The sequence below is a fragment of the Haliaeetus albicilla genome, chromosome 25 (assembly GCF_947461875.1).
Source record: "Haliaeetus albicilla chromosome 25, bHalAlb1.1, whole genome shotgun sequence".
Taxonomy (NCBI): Eukaryota; Metazoa; Chordata; class Aves; order Accipitriformes; family Accipitridae; genus Haliaeetus; species Haliaeetus albicilla.
In genome coordinates, this window is record NC_091507.1 from 2,697,379 (window position 1) to 2,723,335 (window position 25,957).

The 25,957-nt window shown below is 39.3% G+C and overlaps 1 protein-coding gene and 1 long non-coding RNA gene across 5 annotated transcripts in view; one reads left to right on the forward strand and one right to left on the reverse strand.

Moving 5' to 3' along the window:
• Nucleotides 1-2,541: 2,541 nt before the first annotated feature.
• LOC138681926 (uncharacterized) lies at nucleotides 2,542-3,970 on the forward strand. The gene is made up of 2 exons (XR_011322155.1): nucleotides 2,542-3,030; nucleotides 3,561-3,970. It is a non-coding gene; the product is annotated as an uncharacterized lncRNA (long non-coding RNA).
• A 17,004-nt stretch (nucleotides 3,971-20,974) lies between these two features.
• FRMPD4 (FERM and PDZ domain containing 4) overlaps nucleotides 20,975-25,957 on the reverse strand; it is a 410,939-nt gene continuing 405,956 nt past the window's right edge. For 3 of the 4 annotated variants that reach the window (XM_069770396.1, XM_069770397.1, XM_069770398.1), the window contains exons 16-17: nucleotides 24,563-25,834; nucleotides 20,975-23,343 (exon numbers count right to left, since the gene is read on the reverse strand). In XM_069770396.1, coding sequence (XP_069626497.1) covers nucleotides 21,992-23,343; nucleotides 24,563-25,834 — 2,624 coding nt within the window. In that variant the 3' untranslated portion in view covers nucleotides 20,975-21,991. Of the gene's footprint in view, nucleotides 23,349-24,562; nucleotides 25,835-25,957 lie in introns of all 4 variants that reach the window. The other variant, XM_069770399.1, reaches the window with a different exon arrangement.

Genomic DNA, 25,957 nt, shown 5'->3' on the forward strand with positions numbered 1-25,957 from the left:
AATGATCACCCACAGCTTTTATACCTGTACAGATTTTACAGTAGATCAAGAACTTTAATGAAAGAAGCATGAATCACACAAACCAATTTAAATCTAATTTCCCTCTAGGTGTTACAGGCAGTAATTCTTATTGACCTTTACATTTTTTTTAATTATTAAATTAACAGAATTAATAAAGTGTTAGTCATTAATGTTTCCCCATAATTTTGCAGTGAATAACTAGCAATTCACCGACACTACAGGTGTCTGTGATTTGATCCAGTCTCACAGACTTAATGGATGTGATTAAATTATTTTATGCAGAGTAAACATTTGCAGTGTTTCTCTTCTTGCTCCTGTCCCAACCTAAGCAAATAAACTGACTGCCAGCACCAGTCTCATGCTTCTCATGTGAAACCTATTGTGAACTTTCAAAGCCCAGTACTGTAAGAGAGAACCTGATGTACTTCTAAGTAAATTCACAGATTAATTTGCTTAATAGTTTTGAACAATTAAGGTTATGGCCCCAGTCATTTGTCTACAAAGTATTCTGTGGGAAATTAAATGCAACTAGAAGAAAATAATTCGCCCCCTTTTCTTTCCCATTGCTTAAAATGTCTCTCCAGAATAAAGCATTTTTCCCACATCCATTTTCACTACACAAATAGTTTTTCTTTCTTGGAACTTGAAGGGAATTTTCAGGAAATAAAATGACATCACTTATATGTTCTAGTTTTGTAATAAAAGGTTGGCTTTCTAGAATGAGGAAATAATCCAGCATAACTGAATGTGTATTGGTTGCAGAACTATTTATTTAGCATTGCTTTCCTTCACATGCATCTCATCTGGCATTGCCAAATCCCTGATGAGTCTTCACTTTGGATGTGCATGCACTGACTGAAAATTTCCATCAAAGGATTATTAAAAGCCTTTACCTATCAATCCTTAAAATCCTTAAATCCTTAAAAGCTTTCTAATTTGTTATGTTTAAATGAATTATTCAAAATCATACAATCAGTCAGTGGCAAAATCAGGAATGAACACCAATAATATTCGAGGGTTTGGCTTCCCATCCTAGTATCTCAGGTAACAAGCTCCTGCCATTTGCACACACTTGCTCCCTTCCCTTGTATGCCACTGCGCAGCTTTAAAACTAATTAACATTCGACCTGGTTGGAGAAAGCTGGAGGGCAGATTGTGAAAGAACCTGTTTCAGGACTACCTCTAGGTTACGAGAGATGCACTTTTAGAGTTGGTATCTGCTCAGATCCAATTTTTACCCAGAATGTGTTGAACAAATTCCATTAACTGGTTCCAAGTCAGATGGTGGTAAAAGAAACACTTTCACTGTTAGAAAATACGAGCACTTTCTCAGATTTCTCAAGCAAAAACGTTTACACTTTGTAACTTGAAATTTGTCACATAGTTATTGCCACACAATGCGCCGCAGAACAATGATTTTTTTTTCTAAACTGGTTATTCAATTTAAATTTGAATTTCAAATGAGTTTATGAAAACCACATAACAGGATTCTCAGCAGCTTTTCAAACTTCAGATACGACACAGTACATGCCTTGCTGGAGGCATGCTTAAAAGCAGATAGAGATTAAAGGTGAGGTCCTGCACTTCTGTAACCACAGCAGAGTTTCCGAAGGGCCTGGGTGGGCTCTGTGCTTTCTGCTTCTGTTGATGCTGTAAAATGGTGAGATGGCAGTAACTTGCCTGCAGCTGCAGCAGAGGGGTCAAAATTTTTCTTGTTGAGTTTTTCCGAAGGACAGTTGTTTCTTACTCCCAGATCAACCACCAGGAAGACCTTATGAGAGAAGAAACCTGGGGCCTGGTGCTCAGGACCCCTGTTCTAAATCTCTTGCTTCTTACAATGACTTTCTGTACACATTCTCTTATATTAGGATATGAACAGATTTGCTGAAGTAGGCCTGTCCTGCCCAATCAAGCTAGCAACCAGAGGATATGACAAGAGTAAGATCTTCCTTTTTGAAGGGTTATGTGTTTGAGGTTTGTTGTTTTTGGTTTTTTTTTTTTTTTCTTGTTAATTCAGTTCCCAGTTGGTGACCTTCAGCTGTTACGAAATACAGATGGTAGCAATAGTAACCAGGACAATTGCCTTTTCTAGCCAGGCAGTTTCAACACTTTTGTATACAGTCTCTAGACTGTTCTCCTTCAGGGTGTCCCTCAAAATCATGGATCAAGGCAGCCGATGCAAACTCTGTCATCCTCCTAATTAGGGGACATTAGGTAACTGTCTTGGTGACATTGGGGCTCCACAGTTTTCCTTGGCTACCTGGGACTTTGCAAATAGAATTTAGGATGTTGCTCTTGACCTAGGAATGCATTTAGGGCCAGTTTTTCTGTGTCTCTCCTTTTGCAATACTAGTCAATATTAGCAAAGGTGTTCAGCTTCTGCATGTTAAAAAAGGACATTTTTTTCTCTGACTGGAATTGACTCTCAAATGCCATTTTTAAAATGGTTACTCCTATTATTTTGAACTTTTAGGGCACACCCTGAAGAACATGTTTCTCTGTGCTTTATTTAAGTGGGAGTTAATGAAATTCATTGGTTGGTTGTTTTTATTCTTTCCTTGGGGCTGAGCATATACTACCACTTTTATTCTCGGTGGTTCCCGAACTTCACACCTACCAGGGAGCACAGATTGGGGCAGGCCACTCAAAGTATAGGGCTCTGAATAGCAGCCCCCCAGGACGGAGTGGACAGAAATATTTTTCCACTGGTAGATACATCTAAAGAACCAAACTAACCAAAGCAGCAAAGCTCCTCCACCTGCAAAGTGTGGACTGAGACAAATGCCCTCCACCTAACTGAGATGATGCAGCTGAAGAGGAACGTTCGGGGAGAACAAGCAGGGTAGAGCGGGGCTTGGCGGAGGCAAACAGTTGTGTGACAAAGCTGCTGATGTTCACTCTAAATGAGGTTTGGTGAGCAAGATATTACCAAGGCTGACACGAAATGTTTCCATGAGCACGCTGGCAGTGAGTGGAGCAGGACCATACTGGGCTGTGTCTGACAGAGAGGTAACGGCTGGAAAGCCAAGAGTGGGTTTTTTTGTCACAACTTTCACTCAGAAAGACCTGTGAGGATGTGTTCAGCACAGCTAATGATGGATGCTGCTTCTGACTAAAATATTAAAGAATGGGCTGGAGAGTACTTAGTGATTTTCTACTGAAATGGGCCTTAGGAACTTAGGCCAGGGCACTTAAAAATAGGAGCTGAAATGCTGCTAGAAAAATGAGAACTGAAAGAGGTGAGGCACTGAAGTCAGGGGATTACATCGAGTTCTTGAAGTCAGTACAAGTATTCAGGGGTTGCATCTAGCTATATTTAAGTCTGCATAACCTCAGGACTTGACCTCAAATATGTAATATAAGCTGAACACTGGAAGTAACATGCGTATAACGGCCTGTAACAACACAGAAAACTTTACACGTGAATCCTGCTTCCTTGTTTTCTTTTGTTTGATGTTTATGCTTTCTCTCCTTTTAAAGTCATCCAGTAAAATTGCTGCTGTTAAATGTAATATAAGATTTTTTCCCTGTCTTCCTAGATCTGAATACTCCAAATCCTGGGCTGCAGCCAAAGATTTCAAGATGTGCCCATTCAAATAAAGCTGGGCCATAAAGCAAAGAAATTCCTGCAAATGAGAAGCAAACCGTGATCAGTAGTAGGATTCATCCCATCAACATTTACGCATTTACAAACTAGGCTTCTGTAATTGCACTAGCTCCATTTTCAGTGGAGAAAAAACCCAGCTCTTTTGGGGCACAAAAAATCTGGCTTCTTTTAGATATCTTCATTAGTCTGAGAGGAATTCTGTTGCAGAATTGCCCCTTGTTTTTCTGTTGCCTATAAAGTGAAGGTGGAATGATTAGTATTTGTCTGGTAAATGCCATCTTGAGTATTAATGCAAAAACATCGTAGTTGGAATTCTGTCTGAAAATAAACAGATGCAACAACTGACTCTCCTTGCCTTTCACTGTGCCAAAAGATGCGTCTATGAATTTAGAATGAGGCTTTTCTGGTCCAGAAGTGGCAGTAGAATAAGTAACAAAATGAATAAGCAGAGTCAATTCATCCCTCATTTTCAAAGGTAAATTCAGTGCAAATAATCTGTACCAAAATTTTGTATTTTATTGTGAGATTCAGAGGGTCATTTTAAGTATTTGCTTTCTACTTCATCTCCATTTAGGCTGATATGAAACAGATGCTAAAATCTGTTTCTGAAGGGCTATGAGCTTTGAGGAATTTCAGATCTGCCCATCACTCTGATAATTTGCATGCACAATATGCACAATATTATTTCTAGGATTTTCCTTAAGTGATTTCTGTGCTTTTTTCCTTGATTGTTCTAGCTCTTGGAAGAAAGATATACATGCCCCTTAATGGCCTTCTGATGTGCTTGTTTAACCTGATAAGGGCCTACTAAGATTAATTTTTCTTTAATACATTTGCTAATAAGGAGACACTAGCAATCAGAAGATAGTCCCATTAAGCATTTGATTCACACCGGGTAGAGATGTAGCGTTACATTTCTCTAGCAGCATTGGTCTTGTTCAACAGATCTTAATGAAGGATTGATTTTGATGCCATCTTTAATGAATACATGAACAAAAAGATTAAGTCTTTCAGTCAAGCTTATCTGACACTCTGAAAATAATTGAAAAGCTTAAGGTGACAGACTGAGACAAGACTACTCTAATGTAACCAAGGCACTAAAAATACCAGGCTGTCAATACAGTGATCAAATATTGATTGAGTGTTTGCATAGAAGAAACAGAAATGAGTATTTGTTTCAAAATTCGTTAGGATATATTCCAGAATGATCAGTGGTTCTCCCTCACACTTTGTACATACTGAAGAGATCTCAATAAAGCCACAAAATACATCTAACAAGTGCAGATGCTGCTGCTTACGTGATAACCTCTTCAACCTGGGCCAGCATCTACTTTCCTGGGTAGCTTTAGACAATGGGGGATGAGAAAAGACGATTGAAAGTGGCACCACAATTTAACTTCAGGTTTTTGAGTCTTTTAAGAACATAATCTCTTTCTTCTAATCTTTTATCACCAGAGATTTTTTTTTTCATAGCTAAAATGAAAATAATTTAAAAACATTACTTAGTTTCTGTGTGCTTTTTGTTAAAAGCCATGTCATGATTTAAGTATCAAACCTGAAAATAGCAGAGATAAGATGTATTTGCCAGTTTAAGTGAATTTTCCTTCTATAATAAAAAGTCTTGACAAAACTAAATTTACAAATTTTTCATCTATAAATATTTCTTTGCCATGTACTGTGACTTGAAAAATTCTTTTACTGACCTGATGGGTTTTATCTTTTGAGGTCTATCTTTTGAGGTCAGAGAGTGATATTGCAGCAATCCATTAGGGCGAGCTGCATATAGAGAAAATAATAACGAGAGCTTAAATGGTTTCCCTTGCTGTGAACCAGATAGGTCTAATCTAGCATGGCAGCAGTGAAACAAATATTTAAGTAAAGAATCAACTTTTCTTTTTACTTCCCATTGAAGTGTTTGTTTCCTTCTCCTTCTCCCTCCCTTCTTTAGTCTAATGGACCTACACAAATACTGAGACTGCAGAATAGCACACCTTTGAAATCACAGTCTTGGAAAAACTTATTTGCAACTATATGCACACACATGCACTTTGAAAATCCACACAAATATCTATCCATTTTTACAGTAAAGAGTATAGAATATTTCAAGTTGGGTACAAGAAAATTTATTTCTTTCTGTTTTTTCTATTGATCATTTTATACTTTGTATTCTTTAATTCTTTGTTCCCATTTCCATTTCATTTCTTCTCTTCTCTCAATAAAAGTGCAGAAAAGAGAAAAATGTCTGTACTCTAACATTTGATATCACTTTGATTGCTGCTTTCACTTCTGGAAGACTTGAAGTTGTATTAAAAATATTTCTAAACAACTGCAGTGTTTCTCTCCCCCCCCCCCCCCCCCTTGAAATCTAAAGATAGTAGACTGACTGTAATAAGAAGCTATCTAACTTTCATATTACCTGATCTAGCAGGCAAAAAGAAAACAAATTTTTTATTTAATGCTTCGACACATGCCTGGCTTAAATGCATGACTGTAAGAGAGTTTTATTTTTCTTGTGTAGAATTGTCACACACAGTCTCTTCCCAATTCCACTTGGTCAGGTATTTAATGTATAAGAGAACTAAAACTAAGAGTTTGGCTATGAAAATCAAATAAAAAGCTCAATATTACTGTAAATTAACTTGATTTCTCCTGGTGAAATCAGAAACCTTTTAATGAGAAGAAAGAAAAAAAAAGTATTGCCTCTCTTCAAAGATACTTTTTTCTGAGAATCACCATTCAGCAGCCCATGCTTGCTGGTGACACTGCAGTACTACAGCAGGGATCTTGAAGTCCCCTAGACCCTTCAATCTGAACACATTGACTGTCCGTGCCTCTACCCATCCCCTAGCCTTAATTCACACCTTTTAATGAAAAAACGACATGAGTTTTCATGTAATTCTGGAATAAGTTCTAGTCGCTTTCTTTCCCATCCTGCTTGACAAATGGGCTGTTCTACCTGGATGGGTCACACAGTTTAATGCTGCAAGAAGTTCCAATGGTACTGAGTCCTCATCCTCTAGTCTGAACCTCTCATCCTAATTTTTGGGTTTGTCTGCTTTTCCCCACTTTTGAGCTTTGCCAATGTTTCATCTGCTTGAAAAAAGTCATCTTTTTATTCAGTACTTCTGCTTTGCCAGGACTGGCACACTCAGTGAGTCTCCTAGTCTGTGCTATTTTTAAGCATGAAAGGCGACAACAGCTTTCTTTGCTGGTACGATGCTAGTCGTCTTTTTCCACTTCCTCTGGGAACTCTCTCCTTCGGATTTCAGGTATCTTCTAATCTATGCCACCGTTCCTTCCCTATCTTTGCTTGCTCAACTGGGCTTCAACGCAGTTCAGGCAAAGTCCAATTCTTTGAGAACTGCCTAAACTCTGCACCTTTGTTTTCCTTTGAAACATTGAAATAGCCTGAAAGCTATTCATGTGTGTCTGACGGGTTTTGGTTTCTGGGTTCCATTGTTCTGTTTCTTTGACATTTGTGAAACAGAAATATCTCCAGCTTAAAAATACTATCAATATTACTATCATGACAACTTTCATCTATGGTTATGTGACTTTCTCATTTGACCTAGCACAGCTGTTTGGCATGCCTGTTGTTAAAGGCACGCTGAATTTAAGATAATTGCAAGACATCTGCTCTGACTTCGCACAGCTCCAGATGCCTGTCCCTTATAATAAGATCTTTTCTACAGTCTGATGAGACATTCTAGAAGTTCAGCCCAGTCTTAATTTAAGACTCAGTCTTAAATAAAATCTTCCAAGATAAAATCTTCCAGATAAAATCTTCCAAGCCAAAACTGAAAAATGATACAAAAAGTTAGAATGTAACCGTGAACATTGGCTACAAATATTAACCAGGCTGTTGACTAAAAGTGCTCCCGTACTCTGTGAACTGTTCTACAAGGATACGTGAAAGCGCTGGGCTTTCGGGCACAACAGAACCTCTGGGCTAAGAGCAGCAGATTCACTCTGTCCGTGTACTGGGGTCCTGTACAGAGGCAAAGCCCTGGATCTGGGGAGGGATAACCCCAGGTGTCGGCACGGACCAGGGGACAACTGGCTGGAAGACAGCTTTGTAGAAAACGGTGCTGGCACACAGCGAGTTGAATGTGAACACCATCCTGGGCTGCATTACCAAGAGTGTGGCCAGCAAGCCAAGGCAAGCGTTTCCCGCCTCCTCTGCTCAGCGCTCCCGAGACCCTTCTGGGGTGCTGTGCCCAGCTCTGAGCTCCCCAGTACAAGACGGACACTGACACACTGGAGTGCACCCAGCAGAGAGCCACCAGGATGGTCAGAGGGACGGCACATGTGGTGGAAGGGGAGAGGCTGAGACAACTGGGTTGGTTCAGCCTGAAGAAAAGACAGAGGGATATTGCTGCTGTCTCCAACCATCTCCTGGGAGGTTATGGAGACGGTGGAGCCCGACTCTTTTCAGAGGTGCACGATGACAGGAGGAGAAGCAAGAGATACGAGCTGGAACATGGGGAATTCTGACTAGAGACAGGAAAACCTACTTCACCTCGGGGTTGTCCAACACTGAAACAGGTTGCCCAGAGAGGCTGTGAAATCTTCATCCTTGGAGATACTAAAAAATCAGGTGGTCCCAGAGCAACCTGACCTTCCAACCTGAGTGATGGTGTGACCCTGCATCTCAGATATTGCAGGAGTATGGCCCTATGGCCTGAGCTCCTGTATTGCTCTCCTTCACGGGGTTCAGAAGACATAATACCTGTTAGTCTGCCCCATACGTATGTCGAGTGATGACCCCATGTGACTGGAAGAGAACCTCCTGTGACATCCATTGCTTTTTATGAGCATTGCTTTCAACAGGGGAATTCTGTGCCCCATTTTCACAGCAGAAAATTATATTGATTGTTAATTTTCCCTGTCGTTTCTTTCTGTTATTCTACTGCAAGTCTGCAGTGTTTTCAAAAGAAGTTTAGAAAAGTGTAAAAATATCTTGGTCACCTGAATTAAACAATATTGCCCATTCAGTGATATAGCTGTGCTGAGAAACATGGATCTCAATTGTAACTCTTCAAAACTTTTCATTAAGTGAAATTTTCACTCCTCAATTCTTTACAATAACTGAACTTACTTCTGAGGTACTTAATATGGATTCCACAACTTTTTATAGCAGTGTTATTTTCTTGGGGTTTTTCTCCTGTTTTGTTTGGTTTGGGATTTTTTTAGAGAGGAAGATCAGGATAAAATTTAGGAAAAATGAGGTGTCCTTAAGGACTAGAAGTAATAGAAAAGTAGGATAAATGTGCAGTGTCAACAGATAATGGTAACAACCTTAACTGCTGGCACTAATCAATGTCAGAATGATTAGAAGCTACTGATATGCTGTTACTGAAAAATGTAAATGAGATCATATTATGCACATATGAGGCACTGTCAGTAGAGATAGATGATTATCAATGGCCTGGTTAAGTAGATTCTGAAGAATCTCCTATATCATAATGGTAAAAGAGCTTGTTGAATTTAGCTACAGAAAACCAGAGGGAACCTGACTCTATGTGAAGTGGAAAGATGCCATCGGAGGTTATTAAGAGAACTCTTTAAAAGGCCCAGGTGCAACTAAGATGAGTATTATGTTAATCTGGAAATAAAAATGAAGTTTCTAGCTATGGAAGGAGTGAGGTTGCAGAACAGCTATCCAGGAGGAGCAGGAACAAAACCTGCGTGAATATCAATACAGCATGTAAAGAGTTTTGTTGGGGTTTTTTAACTTTAAAAAAGCACTTAAAAAGTAAGTTAAAAAATCAGGGAAGGTCTAAGTCAAGCACTCAAAAGTTAGGATATTTCAAAATTAAATCTCCCTGCCTCTGCAAAATTTATATTGTCCTTTCCCATATGCATGATTTCCACAGCGCTCTTGCTCAGTGCACAGGCACTAGGATGTCAGTGGTATATGGAGCAGGACATGGAGAAAGAACAGATACATGAAGAAGGTAGTTACCAGATATGGCTGTGCAGAATGGGATTCTACTCTTTTCCCTGTTAAAGAAGTTTGACGTTGCTGTGTCTAGGATGGCTCACAGCATTCTCTATAGTTTTCCCCTTGAAGAACACAAGAAGTTCAAAAAGCCTATGTTTTTTCCTGATGTAAAACAAATCTCAGTGTCGACACTGCAACAATTTTCACTAAGTGAAATGAGCAGATGGGGAAATCAAAATAGGCAAGTGGTGGCCATTGTTTTAAATTAAAGGAACAATTATCCACACACAAAGCAACTGGCCTTAATAAATTAAGGATGTTGAAATAACACCTATTTTTCAATGTTTATTCTGTACAGGTTTCTTCCAAATTTGAAATGAATAATGAGATTTAGGGGTTTTTGCAGGGTCTATTTTACTTTCTGATCTTCGCATAAGAACCACCGTTATGTTCTGATTGTCTATTTGCAGGAGAGCGCATAAAACAACTTCAATTCAAATTAATTAAAATTTATTTCATTTCAGGTTTGCAGGCTCTCTCCTGATTGCAAAGGTATAATTCAAAAGGACACCATCACTCTCAGCTGCCAGCCAAAACTGAACTCGTGCTAGGTCGAGAAGTGTTTGCAGGAGCAAGCCTTACAGTAACTCTTGTATCGTAATGATCTGGATGGAGCAAGACTGATGGGGTCCAGTCCTAGAAATGTTGCTACAGGTTGGGAGAATTTGATAACTTTAAAATATCTTTAACATTTCTAGATAAATTATTAATAAAGAAACAAACAAACTAATGTTTGCTCTTCAGGTTGCTCCTACAACACTTTGTGCTTTTATTCTGCAGCGCCAAAAGAAGGGACATAAGTTAATTAACAACTGTTTTACTAGAGTCCCACTGACATCACTGATGATGCACATCCAAAGTAAAGATTGAATGTGTCTGGATTGCTTTTGATGTAGTTCTTTTCTGAAGTGCTGGCAGAATATTTTAAAACCATCAAAATGTACTTTGCTCTTGTCAACAAACTCACAGCTTTTAAAAAAGTTTAACCTTCAGGTAGATACCATAGTTGGCCATTTTGAACTGAGAAAGAGATTTAATGAAACCTGTGAATATGCAACGTGAGTAGTTTCATAGAAATTGATGTGCATCCTGAATAATAAATGTAAACAAACAGCTGTTACAATCCTATAAAAATGGCCCATCTGAGATTGTGAGATTCATTTGTACAAAACCTCAGCCTTTGAATCAGAATGTAAGAACTATGCAAAGGTTTTGTGAACGTCTGCCAAATGATCAACATATGTTCTAAGAAAAAACATGGCATTTGCCTAAGAAAAGGGAAACAGTCTTTTGACTTCTCATTTAAATCTATGACATTATTCCTGAAATAATGTTTCACATTCTCCATCTGTCTTTTTTCTACTCTTTATTACAGGTATTATTTACTAATACTGTCTGCAATTTACTTGATCTGGGATTTAGAAACATGAGCAAAGATGTAGTTAGGAATCCTGCCGACTCTAATTTTTGCAAAATACAATTTATGTAATTTCTATACCAATACTAATGAGGATTCAGAAAGATCTATTGTTAAACTGTGAGCAATTATGAAGTGCTGTTAACCACTCCTAATTATGTTTGGTGCTAAATAAAATATTGAGTTTTATACAGAACCTAAACACTCCTTTTCAGGCTACCAAAGCTCAGTTTTCTCCAGCACTGACTGGAGATAACTGTGCTTAGGGCGGCAGCGTGTTGTACGTGTACAAGGAGCTCCGGCAGACAGTGCTGGGGCTCACTCAGAGAGACTCGGACGGCTGGTACATCCCAACTCGAATGAGTACAGGCACGATGGTGACAAAATAAAATCAACACCAAGTTGTGGAGTAGTATCTAAGTTATTCTTCCATGCTGTCCTCTACTGGCTTGATTATGCTTTTCAGAGGGCTAACGGGATACCATGACATAAAAGTAGGAAGGGAAAACACTATGAAAATAATGATAGATGTCAAAAAGAGAAAAATGTAGAGAGCTTCACAGACCTTCTGAATCAATAAATTTCAATACCATTATAATTTCCCAGCTGAGTTCTTTCATTTGCTGGCATTAAGAACATACAACTTTAAACATCTACAAGGCAAGCATGAACATCTGAGCTGGTTATCTCAGACTCCCTTAATAATTCATCAAGAGAAACGGGCATTTCCAAGATGTGAACCCACTTACCTGGTTTTGATCTCTACTTTCAAGTGATGTGAGTAGCATCTAGTAGTGCCTACTTCTCTCCAGTTTGAAGGGTCCCCAGCATGACTAGCTCACATTTGAGCATCTCTGATAGAAACATCTCCAGTTGTTTAAATGAATCCTAAATTCTTCTGTTTCACTAACCGTATTCTACTAATTATCCAGTAAAAGAAATTTTGATTCAAGAACCTTGAATGCATTTAAGCACACAATCCTCAGCCCTAGCAACTCAAAGAAAACCTTTAATATTACTAGTTCTGGAACTGTTCCTTACTGTTAACTGCTAAATTGAGCTGTAGCTTCATTCTTAAGCACCTTTGGTGGAATTCATATTCTGTTCATTCTTAAATTGGCAGAAAGATCAAACAAAAGAAACCAAGTTCAGAATTACTCGGTATGAAAAATACGAAAAGTGACTGCACATATTTCTTCAGTCACATTAACTTTGGCAAAACTTTCCTATAAATTCTCACAGTATATTAAAACTTTGTAAGCAAAACATTAAGAAATGCAAGTATGAATAAGGAAAACAACTAGACAAGGAAAAGGTCTGAAAAGCTGGGAAATGTTGTCTAACTGGTAACTAACATCCTCAAACAGATACTGGAAATAGCTGCACATTGCTTGATTTGAATGGATTTCTTCTGGAGAAACAATGTGCGTCATGCCTTTTAAAGCACTTTGTTGACTCAAAGATGGGAGGTATCATCAATTCGGTGATGATCAGATGTCACTAGCAAAAGTGAAGAGCAGGTGACCTTGACAAATACTAATTGACATAAATTAAAATTCAAAACAGCACAGTGTGAAGACAAATGGGGAGGGATCTTCATCTCCTTATATTCATCACTGAGGCTGAGCTGGTTGTCTAGGCTCTCTATATTGTCAACATAAAGAGAGAAAAAAACACATACAGGAGGTGATTTATCCCAGCCATCTTTGTGCCTCTGGAGATGCCTCTTCCTCTTCCCACACTGACTGTAGAGTGTTTATGTGATTTATACCTGATACCCAGCATCTAGACAACTAAAGTCAAACAAGATGAATTCTACCCTGGGGACAGAAAAAAGGCCCACCGCAACTTAGGACTTCATCAGTTTTAATTGACTGAGGAGAAAGAACTGAGCATACTAGTAATTCACAGAATGACTCTAAGCCACCAGCACGCTTCAGGCATGAAAGGCAAATGGGATCCTGTCATGTGCCAGACAAGAAATTTTCCATAGGTAGAGAAGTAATAATACCACTATATAAAGATGGGTCAGATCTCATCTGGAATTTGATGTACAAGCATCAGTGACAGAACTGCTTAAATAAAAAATATAGTATTAGAACTAGCCTTTTATCCTAGGCTTTGGTTAGAAATTAAAACCAGGTCCCTAAACCTTACGTAAGTGATGTTCTCGAACAGCCTTCTACAAAGAACGACCATCAAAACCCCAGGTGATTTTAAGATGGGTCTTGATGCTGCCCGTCTGCACCGAGAAAACACAACTAGACTCAGTGAGAAGGCGGCACCTTTCAATCCAAATGTCCTATGGACATAAGAGATATAAACGGTGCAAATTACTCTGCAAAGAAACAGACTCCCAAGGTATTCATGTTTAACTTGCAAAGTATAAATAAGGACATTCAGGAAGAATAATGTAATTTTAAATGAGAATCCTTTTCAACAAGCTTTGCAAAGAAAACTGCATTTTCCTGAATTTCAGAATAAGCAGGGAAGGAAAAATAAAGCTTAAAAGATTAGCAAAAAAAATAAATCTTCAGATGTTGTTTAAATAAGTTGCCAGTGGGTAACTCTGTTGCACAAAATTAAGTTTCTTTTAACAATTTTTACTCATAATACTACAATTGTTATAGGAGCCCTCAAACCTATACTGACTGTACCGATGTATTGTTTTACATGCAACACAAACCTTTGTGTAGAATCAGTTTTCTTTTCATCATCCAGTAGTTAATTTACTCATTTATGTGGGTCTTTTGTACAGCAAGAGAGAGAAAAAACATTCAAAACTATTCTTTTTTTTAAAATCAGTAAGACTGGCAGGAGAAGTTCAGTCAGGAGGAAGAATAGCAGTATTGGAAATGACTTTATAAAATGTGAAGAAGGATTTAATTTGCAATCTTACCTTCATGCCACAAGCAGAGCCATGTGGGCTGAGCAGGCTGCCTCCACAGAGACACTTGTCCAAGGCTCCTCAGGACATTCTCCGAGTTTCGGTGGAGGTCCCTGAACCTCTCCACCAGATGCACCTTTCCCCTCCTGGAGGGCACGCTGGCACGAATCTCCACAGAAGTATCTCCAAGGCAAAGGCTGTTTTTTTTTTTTTCCCAGACACTATATTTTACCTGAAGTCCAATCAGTGCACAAATGAAGCAGCTGAAAGACATGCCCTTGTTTGTTCTGGTGAATACTTATCCTCCCTGACTCCTCAAGGAATGCATTGCTGCCTTGCTCTCGTGGTTCTTCCATATATTTAAAGATTTTCTTTTTAATATTCTGTTTCAGTGATTTAAAGAGAAGATGCTGCAGTAAACATTTTTCTTTTTAGAAGACAGGAACTACTTTTAAAAGCAAAACACTGTGAAGCATCCTTGATGAGAAACACCCAATAGATCTGTTTTTAAGACATGATTTTCAAGTGTAAAAAAGTTACTAATGAAAGGAGGGAGGAATAAAATAGGAAATAACAAGGTCTGGTGAAAAAAAAAAGTGTAAACCAAGAAGAATTAAATTTATAAGTAAATAAATTATCTGCAATGTATGAAAGAAAATTGAAATCACAGTTATAAAAAGCCAAAATTTAGTATGATAAATAGCTAGTATCGAAGTGTCTAATCCAAGTAGTGTCCTGCGTAGGTAACTATGTTTCAGAAACATTACGTTTGTTGAAACTGGACTAAATTATAAGGTACATCTGGCTGCTTCAGGCAATGATGGTTCAGCATTATTAAGGAGCAAGTCAGCTGTACAATTATCTGTACTACATTTGTGCCTATAATTTATTTGCTTGTAGAACTGACCTGTAGCACGAGGCCTAAAATAAGTATTCAATGGGGGTGGAAAGCTTTCCACTGAGAAATGCTGACTTTGGACTAGAACTAAGAGAGGGAGCACAAGCAGTTTCCTGCTCTTACTGCAGAAAGCATCCGACGATAACCTGGAGGAGGTGGCATGGGTTTATGTACTACGAAAAGTTTGGCGTTGGGGCTGTTCTTTCTGAAGGTTGTCAGTTCTTTGGGCTATCCATGAAGATTCAGCAGGTATCAGAAGCTGCAGAGAGGATGACAGGATGATCAGTCTCCACAAAACTACAGACCAGGAAATTCTTCAAGCATCCATGACCTCTGTGTTGCTGGCTCAGGGACGGACGAGATCATCAGCTGCATCTGTGGCCACTTCATGGGCAACAGAAGAATCAAAGTAAAAATCGATCCTTTGGCATCTCTTTCAGCAAAACCAGTCCTGGCCATTTGGAAAATGGGGATCCCATGAGGTAGTGCCAAGATCACGTCCTTCCATGGACACTGGAAGACTTCCTAATTTACATTAAGGAACTCAACACTTCTACTGAAACCAAAGCCTGGAGCACTGGCTGAAGCCTTCACGTTGTCACCATTAACATCTAAATATATCACTTTCAAACCTGTCCTACATATAAACTTACAGTTTAGCACATGAAAAAGAATGCATTCAAGGATAAAGCTATTGATGACATTTACTGTCACCCCATACTGTCAATTGAAAGGCATAAGCAATATGGAGGAATCTTGCAATGCACTGCCAAAAAGGATTTAGAAAACATCTTTTCCCTCTGAAGAGCAACTTAAAAAACACTGTAAAAAACACTGTGTAATATCTCAGTGTCTCCTGTATGAAATCACGATATAAAAATGTTTTTTATATTTGTTGTTACCAGTTTTCTGCAAATTCTGTATTAGAGGCAACTATCTCCTTTCGGCCCTTTGCTTATAGCAATAAACAACAGTAATACTGTTTATTATTATAAGCTTAATTCCATCTTTGTTGATACAGACTGCTGTCCCATTATCCTTTAATGGTAATTCACAGGTGGAACAGAGAATAGAGATTGGCCTTGGAGAAAGAAACATAACTTACCAGTAATTAGTCCTCTTTAGGATGCATGGTCTATAAATAAATCTGTTCTGAGGGCACACCTACACCTTATCACTGCAGACTGCAGAGATTTTCCTTTTGCAGTAACCATGGAGGATGTATTCACACTGTTGTCATCACCTTTGGCACAACAGCATAAAAAACAGCATGCCATAAACCATTTTAATTCTTTCTCAGCCACAGAGACACCATCTAAAACACTGAAGGAAACCCTGTTAACAGAGCTCAGGATGTCTTCTTTTTTTCACTCTCAAATTAATATCCACGTGTTTGTTCACACTGTGTGTCTTTATACATTTACCTGCCATAAATTATCTAGCATAGGTTCTTGATGTCCCTCATGCAAACAGCACTTCTAGATTGACTCTACCAAGTGCTGTGGCAGCTCTTGAGGCAGCTCATCAGCTGTGGAACAGTGCCTGGGGAAAGAATGGTAGATATATAGCAGTTCAGTAACTCAACAGTCTCACAGAAGCTGTATACTCAGTTGGAAGTATCAGTTCCTACATTTTATAGCAAATACTGAAACACCAACCATCCATCTAGATAACCACTGGATCTGTCAAGAGATATACACAGTCTGTATGTTCTGAGAAAGTCTGGACTACAAATATAAAGGGAGCTCTTTTGCTATTAAAGATACAAACTAAGGCATGTTTCTCAGAAGCATAAAGGAACGTGAAGGAAAACAGAAATAAATCAAAGTGATGTTAAGACACCACCTTCAGCAAAAATGATGGCTGCCTCTTAAGAGAAGGTCTGTCTTTGAAAAATAAGGTCAAGGAAGGAACCACAGAGGTATGAATTTCTCTCATTTTTCTAACAGAGAAGACGACAAAAAAGCCGCCTTTTTGGAGAAGGAGAATCCATGAGAATGTGGAACACCAAATTCAAATTCCCATAACTCACTTGCCTGGCAGAGGGAAAGATCTCAATAATCTTAAAGTTCAAGGCTGAGACAGATGTTAAATTGACTTCAGGGAGGGTAAGGAACTTACGACAAAGGACCAGACTGCTTCAGTTTGAGCAGGTAACTCGGAACAGTCTGAACTGATGGGAAGGGTAGGAAGACCAACAAACACATCAATCTAAAAGCCTAACCTAGTTAATAACGCGTATTCCCTTCCATTACTTATAAGGCTGTCTCTGACAAGAGAGAAATGAGTGCTGAAAAAGAGAGCCTTGCTGTACCTGCAGTGTGAATAAAAGCATTTCAAGACCGAGATGAGCCAAACAGCCCACGTTCTGCAATAGGAGGTACGGGAGTAGGAGCAGAAGTCTCTTCGAGAAAGAGAGGAGGCCTTGATATTAAAATTCTGCCCCACCACTTCAGTGGGCATCCTTCGTCCTGCCTCACCTTGACTGAAACTGGGAACGCAGGGCCTGGAGGATATGCTTTAACCTTTCCATCACAATAAGATAAAGGCAGGACCTCTCGATCTAAGTGACCAAGGGATTACTGCATAGACAAAGTCCCTAAATCATGCTGTTCCTTGAAGTATGAGAGTTGTGAAAAACTGACATAGCTCCAGGTAACATCTGTCAAATATAACATGCTGAGAATAACAGAAGATGGTTGCAAGTGCAGGTACCATAAAGAGCAAACATCCCCCAAACCTGAGCAATAAGGTCCACATAAACCCAGTGCAATGGGACAACCCCTTAAAAAAAAAGAATTTAGAAGGTTTTCTTAGTGGAGCGGGAGATGTAACACATTCCTTTTTACTCTTCTTTAAATCTGCAGGCTCAGAATAAATAATTATTTTTTCAGAATGACAAAATGAACATTAAAAGGCAACTAAATATGGCCTATTGCATAAAAATGTGCCATTAATAGCAGAGTCTCTTTTCAGAATAGAAGTGCACTTCAAAATCAATACTGAAAGGTTTACATTTACTCTAGTACAACAGACTGCTATGTTAGTGTGCCTTTTGTTTTTTCCCTTACGAAATCAGAGATTCACTCCCATATCTTGTGAGACTAAATTTTCTCTCCCCAGAACCTATTGCTTCAAAGTCTCCAAAGGAAGTGTTGTTATCAAGTCTCATGAATTTTCACCCATCAGCGCCTCCCAAATTCCATCAGCACTGACAAAAAATTTCAGATTTCATCTTGGGAACACCTACAAGAAAGTGTAATTACTATTTTATTTTATTTTTTAATGGTGAGTGCCTCATGCTTTCTATTGCTTCGGCCAAATCTAGGTCTCAAAACACAGTAGGGCTGTTCCACAGGTAGCGCAGTGGAAGCCTGCGATCACTTTCTTTTTGTGCGGAACAGCTACTCCTGAACTTTGAGTGGCAAGTTATAAAGACTGGTTAATGTCAGTGCCACACGCTCAGCAGTAAGCTACTTGTGACATGAACCAAGTTTTCAGTTTGTACCAGTTCAGTGCTTAGTGCGATGAGGCTCTGGCTTTTAACATCCTCTGCTACAATTCTACAGTTATATCCTACTGAGCCAAATTAATCCCTGATAAAATACTACTAACTTTAACTGGATTTCAGTGCAGTCATAGGGTCTCTCTTAGATATAAATTGTGTAAGTGACCAAGTTACTCAGGAGCCCATTTCTCAGCCTCAAATAAAGTCCTAGTGTAAGAGGGAGTATTTCACAACTCTGGTGAGCAGTGAGGACATCATGGATCATTCTGCATCTTCCAGTGATCATGGACTGATGGAGAAGGAAAAGAAATGTAGGCGTGCAGCTGTGTTTCTTAATTGCAAAATGGCAAACTTTGCCAAATGTAATTTTAGAAAATAGTCTGAACTCAGGGACTTAAACATGAAGATGCCTGTCATTTTGTCAAGTTAAAAAAATCATTAAACATACAGTGTATATATAAAAATTTATAAAAGTATAGTATATTCCAGATGAAAGTATCTTATTTAGTATTTCTTTACTGACTTACTGCAAGAATTAGGTACATACTGATGACATTTCTTGATAAAGTTGAGACACACAATTAATGCGGGAATCTATTAGGATACCACACAGAAAGACAAGGACACCTTAATGCTTAAGGTTAACAGAAATAGGCCATAATTCAGTAGCAACTGATGCACAAGGTCATATGATTTAGAATTACTAACAGTTATCTCTATTATCATCCAGTGATCTCCTTAGCTGGACAGGGCAAGCAGAAGAAAGATGAAAATACTTACTGACAAAGGATGATCATGAGCCACCAACCTAATTAGCCTGCGAATACATGTGATTCTAGGAGACTGCAGACAAATTATTTCCAGCAGCTGTGCCACTGTACAAAGTCCTCAGAAGGCAGCATTTAAAAGCCTGCATATAATTCTGTATGGAAAGATTAGGAAAAAGACATTCACATGGTACCGGACGGGGATATCTGAAACCCTGGGGGAAAGGGAAGGTGCCTTCTGAGAGGTGACTTGGAGAGCTTGGCTAGATGATCCTGTTCACCAAAACTGAGCCAGGAACATGGTGGTAGTTTATGAAGTCACACCATCGAGTCCAGTGGAAGCTCACCATGCTGGTCAGGGGCTGGAGCACACAATATATGAATAAAGGCTGAAGGAACTGGTATTATTCAGCCTGGAGGAGAGAAGGTTCAGGGGAGACTTTATTGCAGCCTGCAAGCTACCTGATGGAAGGATACCAGAGAAGACAGAGCTTGACTCTTCTGAAGGGTACACAGTGAAACAATGAAAGGCAATGGATATTGTTGGAACATGGAAAATTCTGATTAGCCGTAAAGAATTTTTATTTTTTTAACCATAGGGATTGTCAAACAGGTGCCCAGAGAGGTTGTGGGATCTCCATCCTTGGAGGGTGTCCAATACTCAACCTGAAACAGTCCTGAGCAACCTGACCTGATGAGACCTGCTTTGAGCTGGGATTGCACTAGATGAAATCCAGAGGTCCCTTACAACCCAAATCATTCTATGATTCTGTGAAAATGCATTAAAAAGAAGAGGAAAAATACCCACTACTTAAACCTAAAACATATCGCCACAAAAAAAGATCACAGTTAAATTTAGGGAGCAAAATGAGCAAGTTTACAATCAGAAAAGTTCTTAAACAGTAAGGACAACAAAAATCTACTTACCTGTGAAGTAAAATTAGATCAATTTATGAAATGGAGTGGAATGGAAAGGATTGGACTAGCAACCCTGAAAGTGCCACATCCCTATGATCTATGTTGATGCTTAGTTGTGACAATCCTAAATCTATTTTTTAAACTTAGCATTTCCAAATCACTGATGACATTTTTACATAAACTCACAAAGCAGTCAAGGAATACGTACCAGTACAACAATTCAGCTTGTTTTTCCCCAGTATGAAATACTCAAAACCCACAGAAAGAATTTCACTGGTACTTGCAGCAAGAGCAGCGCGCACAGCCCCGCTCTCGGGGCTGCCGGAACGAGAGCCCTGAGCGTGAGCCCCGCTTGGGACGGGCTGTGGTCACCCACAACCCGACGTCATTCAGCCTCAGCCCACCTCTGAGCTGCCCTCAAGAGTGGGTCCACGTGCTAAGTGAATTGGTCTCAGATTTTTTCTCCTACGGACAACAGATTGAGCTTCTGATACTGTGTTTCTGAAGATGCTTCTCTGCAGTGGGAGGGAAAAGCACGTCTTGGTTTCATAGTGAAGTGCATCACTTTATGCAAGAAAGTATTTCCTTGTCAAAAACCTTAATTTTGTTGGTTTAGTCTTTCTAGTTCGGCACAGAAAGCTTCACACGTGCTTCAACTGAACGGCTAAGTTTTCAAAACAGAGTGGTTGTACTCTTTGCATGTGACATTATGAGGAACAGATGAAAATTACCTACATCAGTTTGGAGAACGGTATTCTGCGCTTTCCACAAGGGCTGCTGCTCCTTGGTGACTGAAAAGTTTAACAGATGCTCTTGTGAAAGCCTATTTGCCAGGTGACACTGAGAGGTGAAAAACAAGACTACAAAATGTTCTCCAGAAAGGTTCAGATGGGAGAGGTTATTCACAAATTGCCTTCGTCATCACTCAGAGAAAAACTGTCTCTAGCTGGAAATATTTCAGAGATATTTATTGTATTCTGAAAACTTCATTTTATTTCTAACTTATTTACAGTTAAACATTCAGAATCATAAAATATGAAGTATAAAATATTTAACAAAATAGATGCAGTTCATGTTGTTCAGATGCACCATAGTTATATGATGAAACAGTAAACAGCATAGGAATTTCCTGACCGTCGTCTCTCTCTCATTTACCAGGGAAAGGAGTGTGTAGACCTGCCCTAGACCTTCTGGTCTGACCAGTATGGCATCAACCTTTCATTTCAGAGAGACCACAACCACCACTCTGGTTTCTGTGTCCTCAGTCTTCCACAGTTACCTTCACTATCTAAAATGCCAACACTAATGTTCAATACATCAGATACCCACTGAAGTTGGTTTTGTTGTTTTTTTTTTTTTAATACAGAATTTCCTAGAAAAGAAGAATCAGGTAATTCAGGCCATATGAACAAAAGAGTCATTTATTATATATATATTCTCTAGTAAGTTATAATAGTCTCTTGGATTTTAAATGTCTTTTTGCTATTTTCAATGCTTAAAAATTATAATTTTAAAACATTAAATATTGTGTTATATACATTATGATTTAATTTCTCATTTCTAAACATGGAGCATTCTCCAAGTGAAAACTTGGATGAAACAGAAAACAACTTCATTGACATAACAGGCTTTAAAAGTTCACTTCATACAACCATAAATTTGACTATATGAAAAATAGCCAAACATCAATTTGCTCCTATATGGGATTTTTTCTGTTTGTTTTTCTGGTCTTAGGGAGGGGGTTTTTTGGCTTTTGTTTCTGTATAAACGGAAGGACAGATCTGGTCATTACTTTTGTCAGTGTTCAGTATTTTAACTTTTTTTTAATCTCATACCTATTTTATATAAAATAACAAAATATACAGAGAAAGCTGAGTTTGTTACATTAGTTCATACACATACAGTAAATAAAAGTTTTTTATGTATGGCTTTGCAAAGGTAGATTATGAAGTGACTTTTGTATTTTATTTGTTTAAAAGCATTTTAAGAGAACGTGTTAGTGTGCTTACAATAGCGGCCATGGTAGTCGAATGTCGAGCCAAGAGTTTAATGCTAGGATCACTGGAGGTCTTGCCTGACACTGCTTCTGCAGCCTTCAGAAGACAAATGTAGTTTATTACAACCTCGTCTATCTTAGCTATAATTTCCTGCTGCTGTGTTTCAGAGTTCATGACTTTAACTAAACGCATGCAGGCTTCTGTTAAACAACAGAGTACTTGAAAGCTGGAAGTCATAGCTAAAAGCATTTCCTCAGGGCTTTTATCAGCCATGGCCATTTTCCTGCAGGCACTTCCCAACTGTCTCGATTCCATAGATAACAGTTGTTTGTACTTAGAAAGTTTAAGGTCATATGTTTCTGGATGTAAATCTTCTCGCTTGCCCATACTTGCTCGGACCAGTGAGAGTAGCTCATTGGCATCCTTTTGTGCTGCAATAAATCCATCAGGCATTGCATATGTCTTCTCCTTCATCACATTTATTCGCGTGATTCGTGCATCGAAGGCCACATCGTTGAGATTCACATCAATTTGGCCACCTTGGATGTCAGCACTGCTCTTCTCATGCGCGTTGACTGCCTTGTCTTGTGGGGGCTCAGCAGCTTTTGGGGACTCCAAGACTTTCTGCTCATTTTCACTGGAAAACAACTGACCAACTGGTTCTGCGAGCTCACACGGGATCTGCGGCTCGAAGAGATGTGAGAGCTGATGGCTGTCTCGGTCATCTTCATCATCATTGTCATCGTTTCCTCTGCTTAGGAAACAATAGCTAAAGGGGCCGTGACACCTCCAGGCACTGGTGTCCAGCTTCCGCAAGGGCAACGCTCGACACGGCTTGGAGTCCTTCTGACTGGCGCGTGTGCCCGAACACCTCTTACCGTCCTTCCTATCAGTGCTGACGTACACACAACTCTGGGAATAACTTTTTGACAGCTTTTTGCCCAGGGGGAGTTCCACCCTCCTCTCCGATTTGGATTCGTCCCTTCGGGTGATGTCCAGGCATTTCAAGCTGGCTGCGGCTGCCTTCTTTTCAAACAGCATCTCAATGCCTGCAGATCCTCCAATGATGCTGCTGCTGCGTCTCAGCACTTTCCTGTTGTGCGGCATCCTGAGGCTTCCTCCTATCATGTCATATGGCCGTAAACTAACTGTTGCCCCACAAGCCTGATTTACTTTGGGAATGTCACAAGAGTCTTGATTTTGACTTGGCACCTTTGATTCTGATAGCATGGATGATAGCATGATGGAGTCAGCTAGAGGCTGTCTAGGAAAAGCTGTAGGCATGCCTCCTTGTCTTCCCTTTTCAGGCTCTGTGAAAGCTACACTAGGGGTAGTAGAAGAGCAGACAGAATAATTAAGCATCACCCTGATAATATTCAGAGACTGAACTTTTAAATATCTTTAACAGTCAGGACAAATGGATTCCTGGTATTTCCCAGTGGTCTCCATTCCTCAAAATATTTCACAAAAAATTCATTGCTAGTTCCTTGTGTCTTTTGTATTTCATTAAGATGACTCTTAAAATCTATCAACAAATTATAACTTATGAATAGTTATTTGTTCATTCCACTACAGCAGACTTATTTAAAAAAAAGAAGAGAAAATCATCTATAAAACATCCTAAATCTCCCCCAACATATGGACTGCATGTTTTCTATTAACTAATTAGATGATTATTTTCACATTAAAATACCTTCTTTAACTACACCTGAGAGGGTAAGGAAAGATGCATTCATGGTAATTTTGGTTTGGTTATGTGTTTTTTTTGGCAGAGAAATAACATTTCTCATTCTAGCTCCTAGTCTGTTCCACTCCTGGATTTTCATGCACTCACACACTACTGCTACATGTGGGTTGCAACCCAGGAAGAGGGAAACATTTAAAACCTAACTGAAAGAACTTCTAATTCTATCGCTGAAAAACGCTGCATTTTTTTTTTTTTATAACAGTAAGTTCATAAAATCTCTTGAAATTGGAACTTAAAAATGCAGTAATGGTTCTATATGTAAATTATTCCTTAAGGAAAACACCTACTGTCAGCTGGTGAGGTAAATACATGCTTAAGAAGGTAGTGACATTTTCACATCCTTACATTTAGCGCCTTTTATTCATACTGGCATGTTTTTGACAATCTGTTAAAATAGCATTTAAGATACATAATAAATGAATCACAGGTTTTTCTCTCCTACGTTAATATACCTTGTGAAGTCATCTTATAATCTAACAAGTATCCTGGAACTCAAGTGACTATGGATTTTGGAGAGGTTTCCAAAGAGAGGAAGAGAGGCCTCTCCATCCCCAAATATTTTTAACTGTAATGAGAGGTTTTTTAAAAAAAATGATCTTTGTAAGCAGCTCATAATAATATCTCAATGCGTACAAGTAAAATGAATAGATATGCTGAAGGTCTAATCCCACCGCCTGCTACAGCTTGATGATGTAGTTTCAGGTAAAGATAACGCAAATGTCTCACCTAGTCCTCAACGGTAACATGTAGCTTTAAAAGCAAACATAAGAAACGCTTTATTACTGCTGTACCTGTAGTTTCTTTTATCTTGGGGATCCGATGACATCCTTCTCTCAAAGTGCCGAACAGCGGTTCAGCATTAATTGCTGAATGCACGACAGGCACCGTCATTCTGTGACACACGGCTTCAGGCTGCTGGTGCAGGTCCTTGTATGTCGTTCCATGGTTTGGAAGAATGGCAGCTCTTTCATCTGCTGGAATATAGGCGATGCCCTTCATTGACGGGTCAGAGATAATGTGCTTAACATCAGAGGTACAAAGAGGAGATTCGACGGGGGTAGCACACGTGCTACTGCCTGTGCTGCATCCTGCGTCCACTGAAGAGCACTGAGAGCTTTGCAGCGAGAAATGGCCTTCACTTTGCAGAGATGACATGCGCTTAGCCAAGTGATATTCACAAAGTCTAGCCACACTCTGCTCAGCTTCTGGAAGCTTTGAAGGATGGTCATCTGCAGATAAATCGGTATCTTCTGCGTCGTTTAGGTCTTTGGCTGAAGACACGGGAGTCATATCTGACAGAAAGTTTTCACCTTGGCTAAGCCCTGAGGTATCATCCTGATCCACCTCAGGATCTACTTCATCCTTACAGTCAGTTTCTGTTTTACCAAGGACAGGAACTCTTGGAAAAGTCTTCCCGTTCACTGTTTCTGGGCTTGGCTTATCTGCTGCCCCATCATCGGCAGCATACCATCTTTGGCGAAAGGCAGTTCTCTCCACATTAAAAGTGCTTAGGCGTTGACTGTCTCTTGCTGAAAGAGTTCCAAATTTAGCTTTTAGATCTTCATCAGGCTCTGCTTTTTTAGATCCCTGTTGTTTTTTCACAGTAGCATTGCCATCAGAGGGTGCTTTTACTTCGCTGTCTGTCATCTTATTTTTCCTTTTACTAGTGCAAGAATATACCAAGGATCCCATGTGCAATTTGCTAAAATAATCAGTGACAGATTTTGTTTCCATGGTCTCTGGCTCCATTTCCATGTTATCTGAATGAAGAATCTGCTTTGAAGGCACAACTTTTGACTGTAGCTCTGCAGCCTGACGACCAGCCAAAGGCTGTGAGGGCTTCATGCCTGGCCCTCCAGCCTGATTCTTAGCGATGGGAAATTCAGTCTGCTCTTCCACAAGGGGTTGGTAGCCTTCGCTTGTGGTCAAAAACATACGTGCAGTGTTTTCTGACTGTTTCTGTGCTGCGGCTAGTTCAGAGCTTTCAGTCATTTCAGAGGAATTTGTTTCATTGCCAGAATCTGAAGATGACTCAGGGCTATATGCTCGCAGGATAGCTACACCTGCAAGCCACAAAAAATAAGAGTCAATTAAATGACAGCAGCCAAAGCACCTGGATAAGTGACAAGCAAAGGGGGTGTGTTAGAGACAAAAATATGCTTTGTAAGAATACTCTGACTTTATTG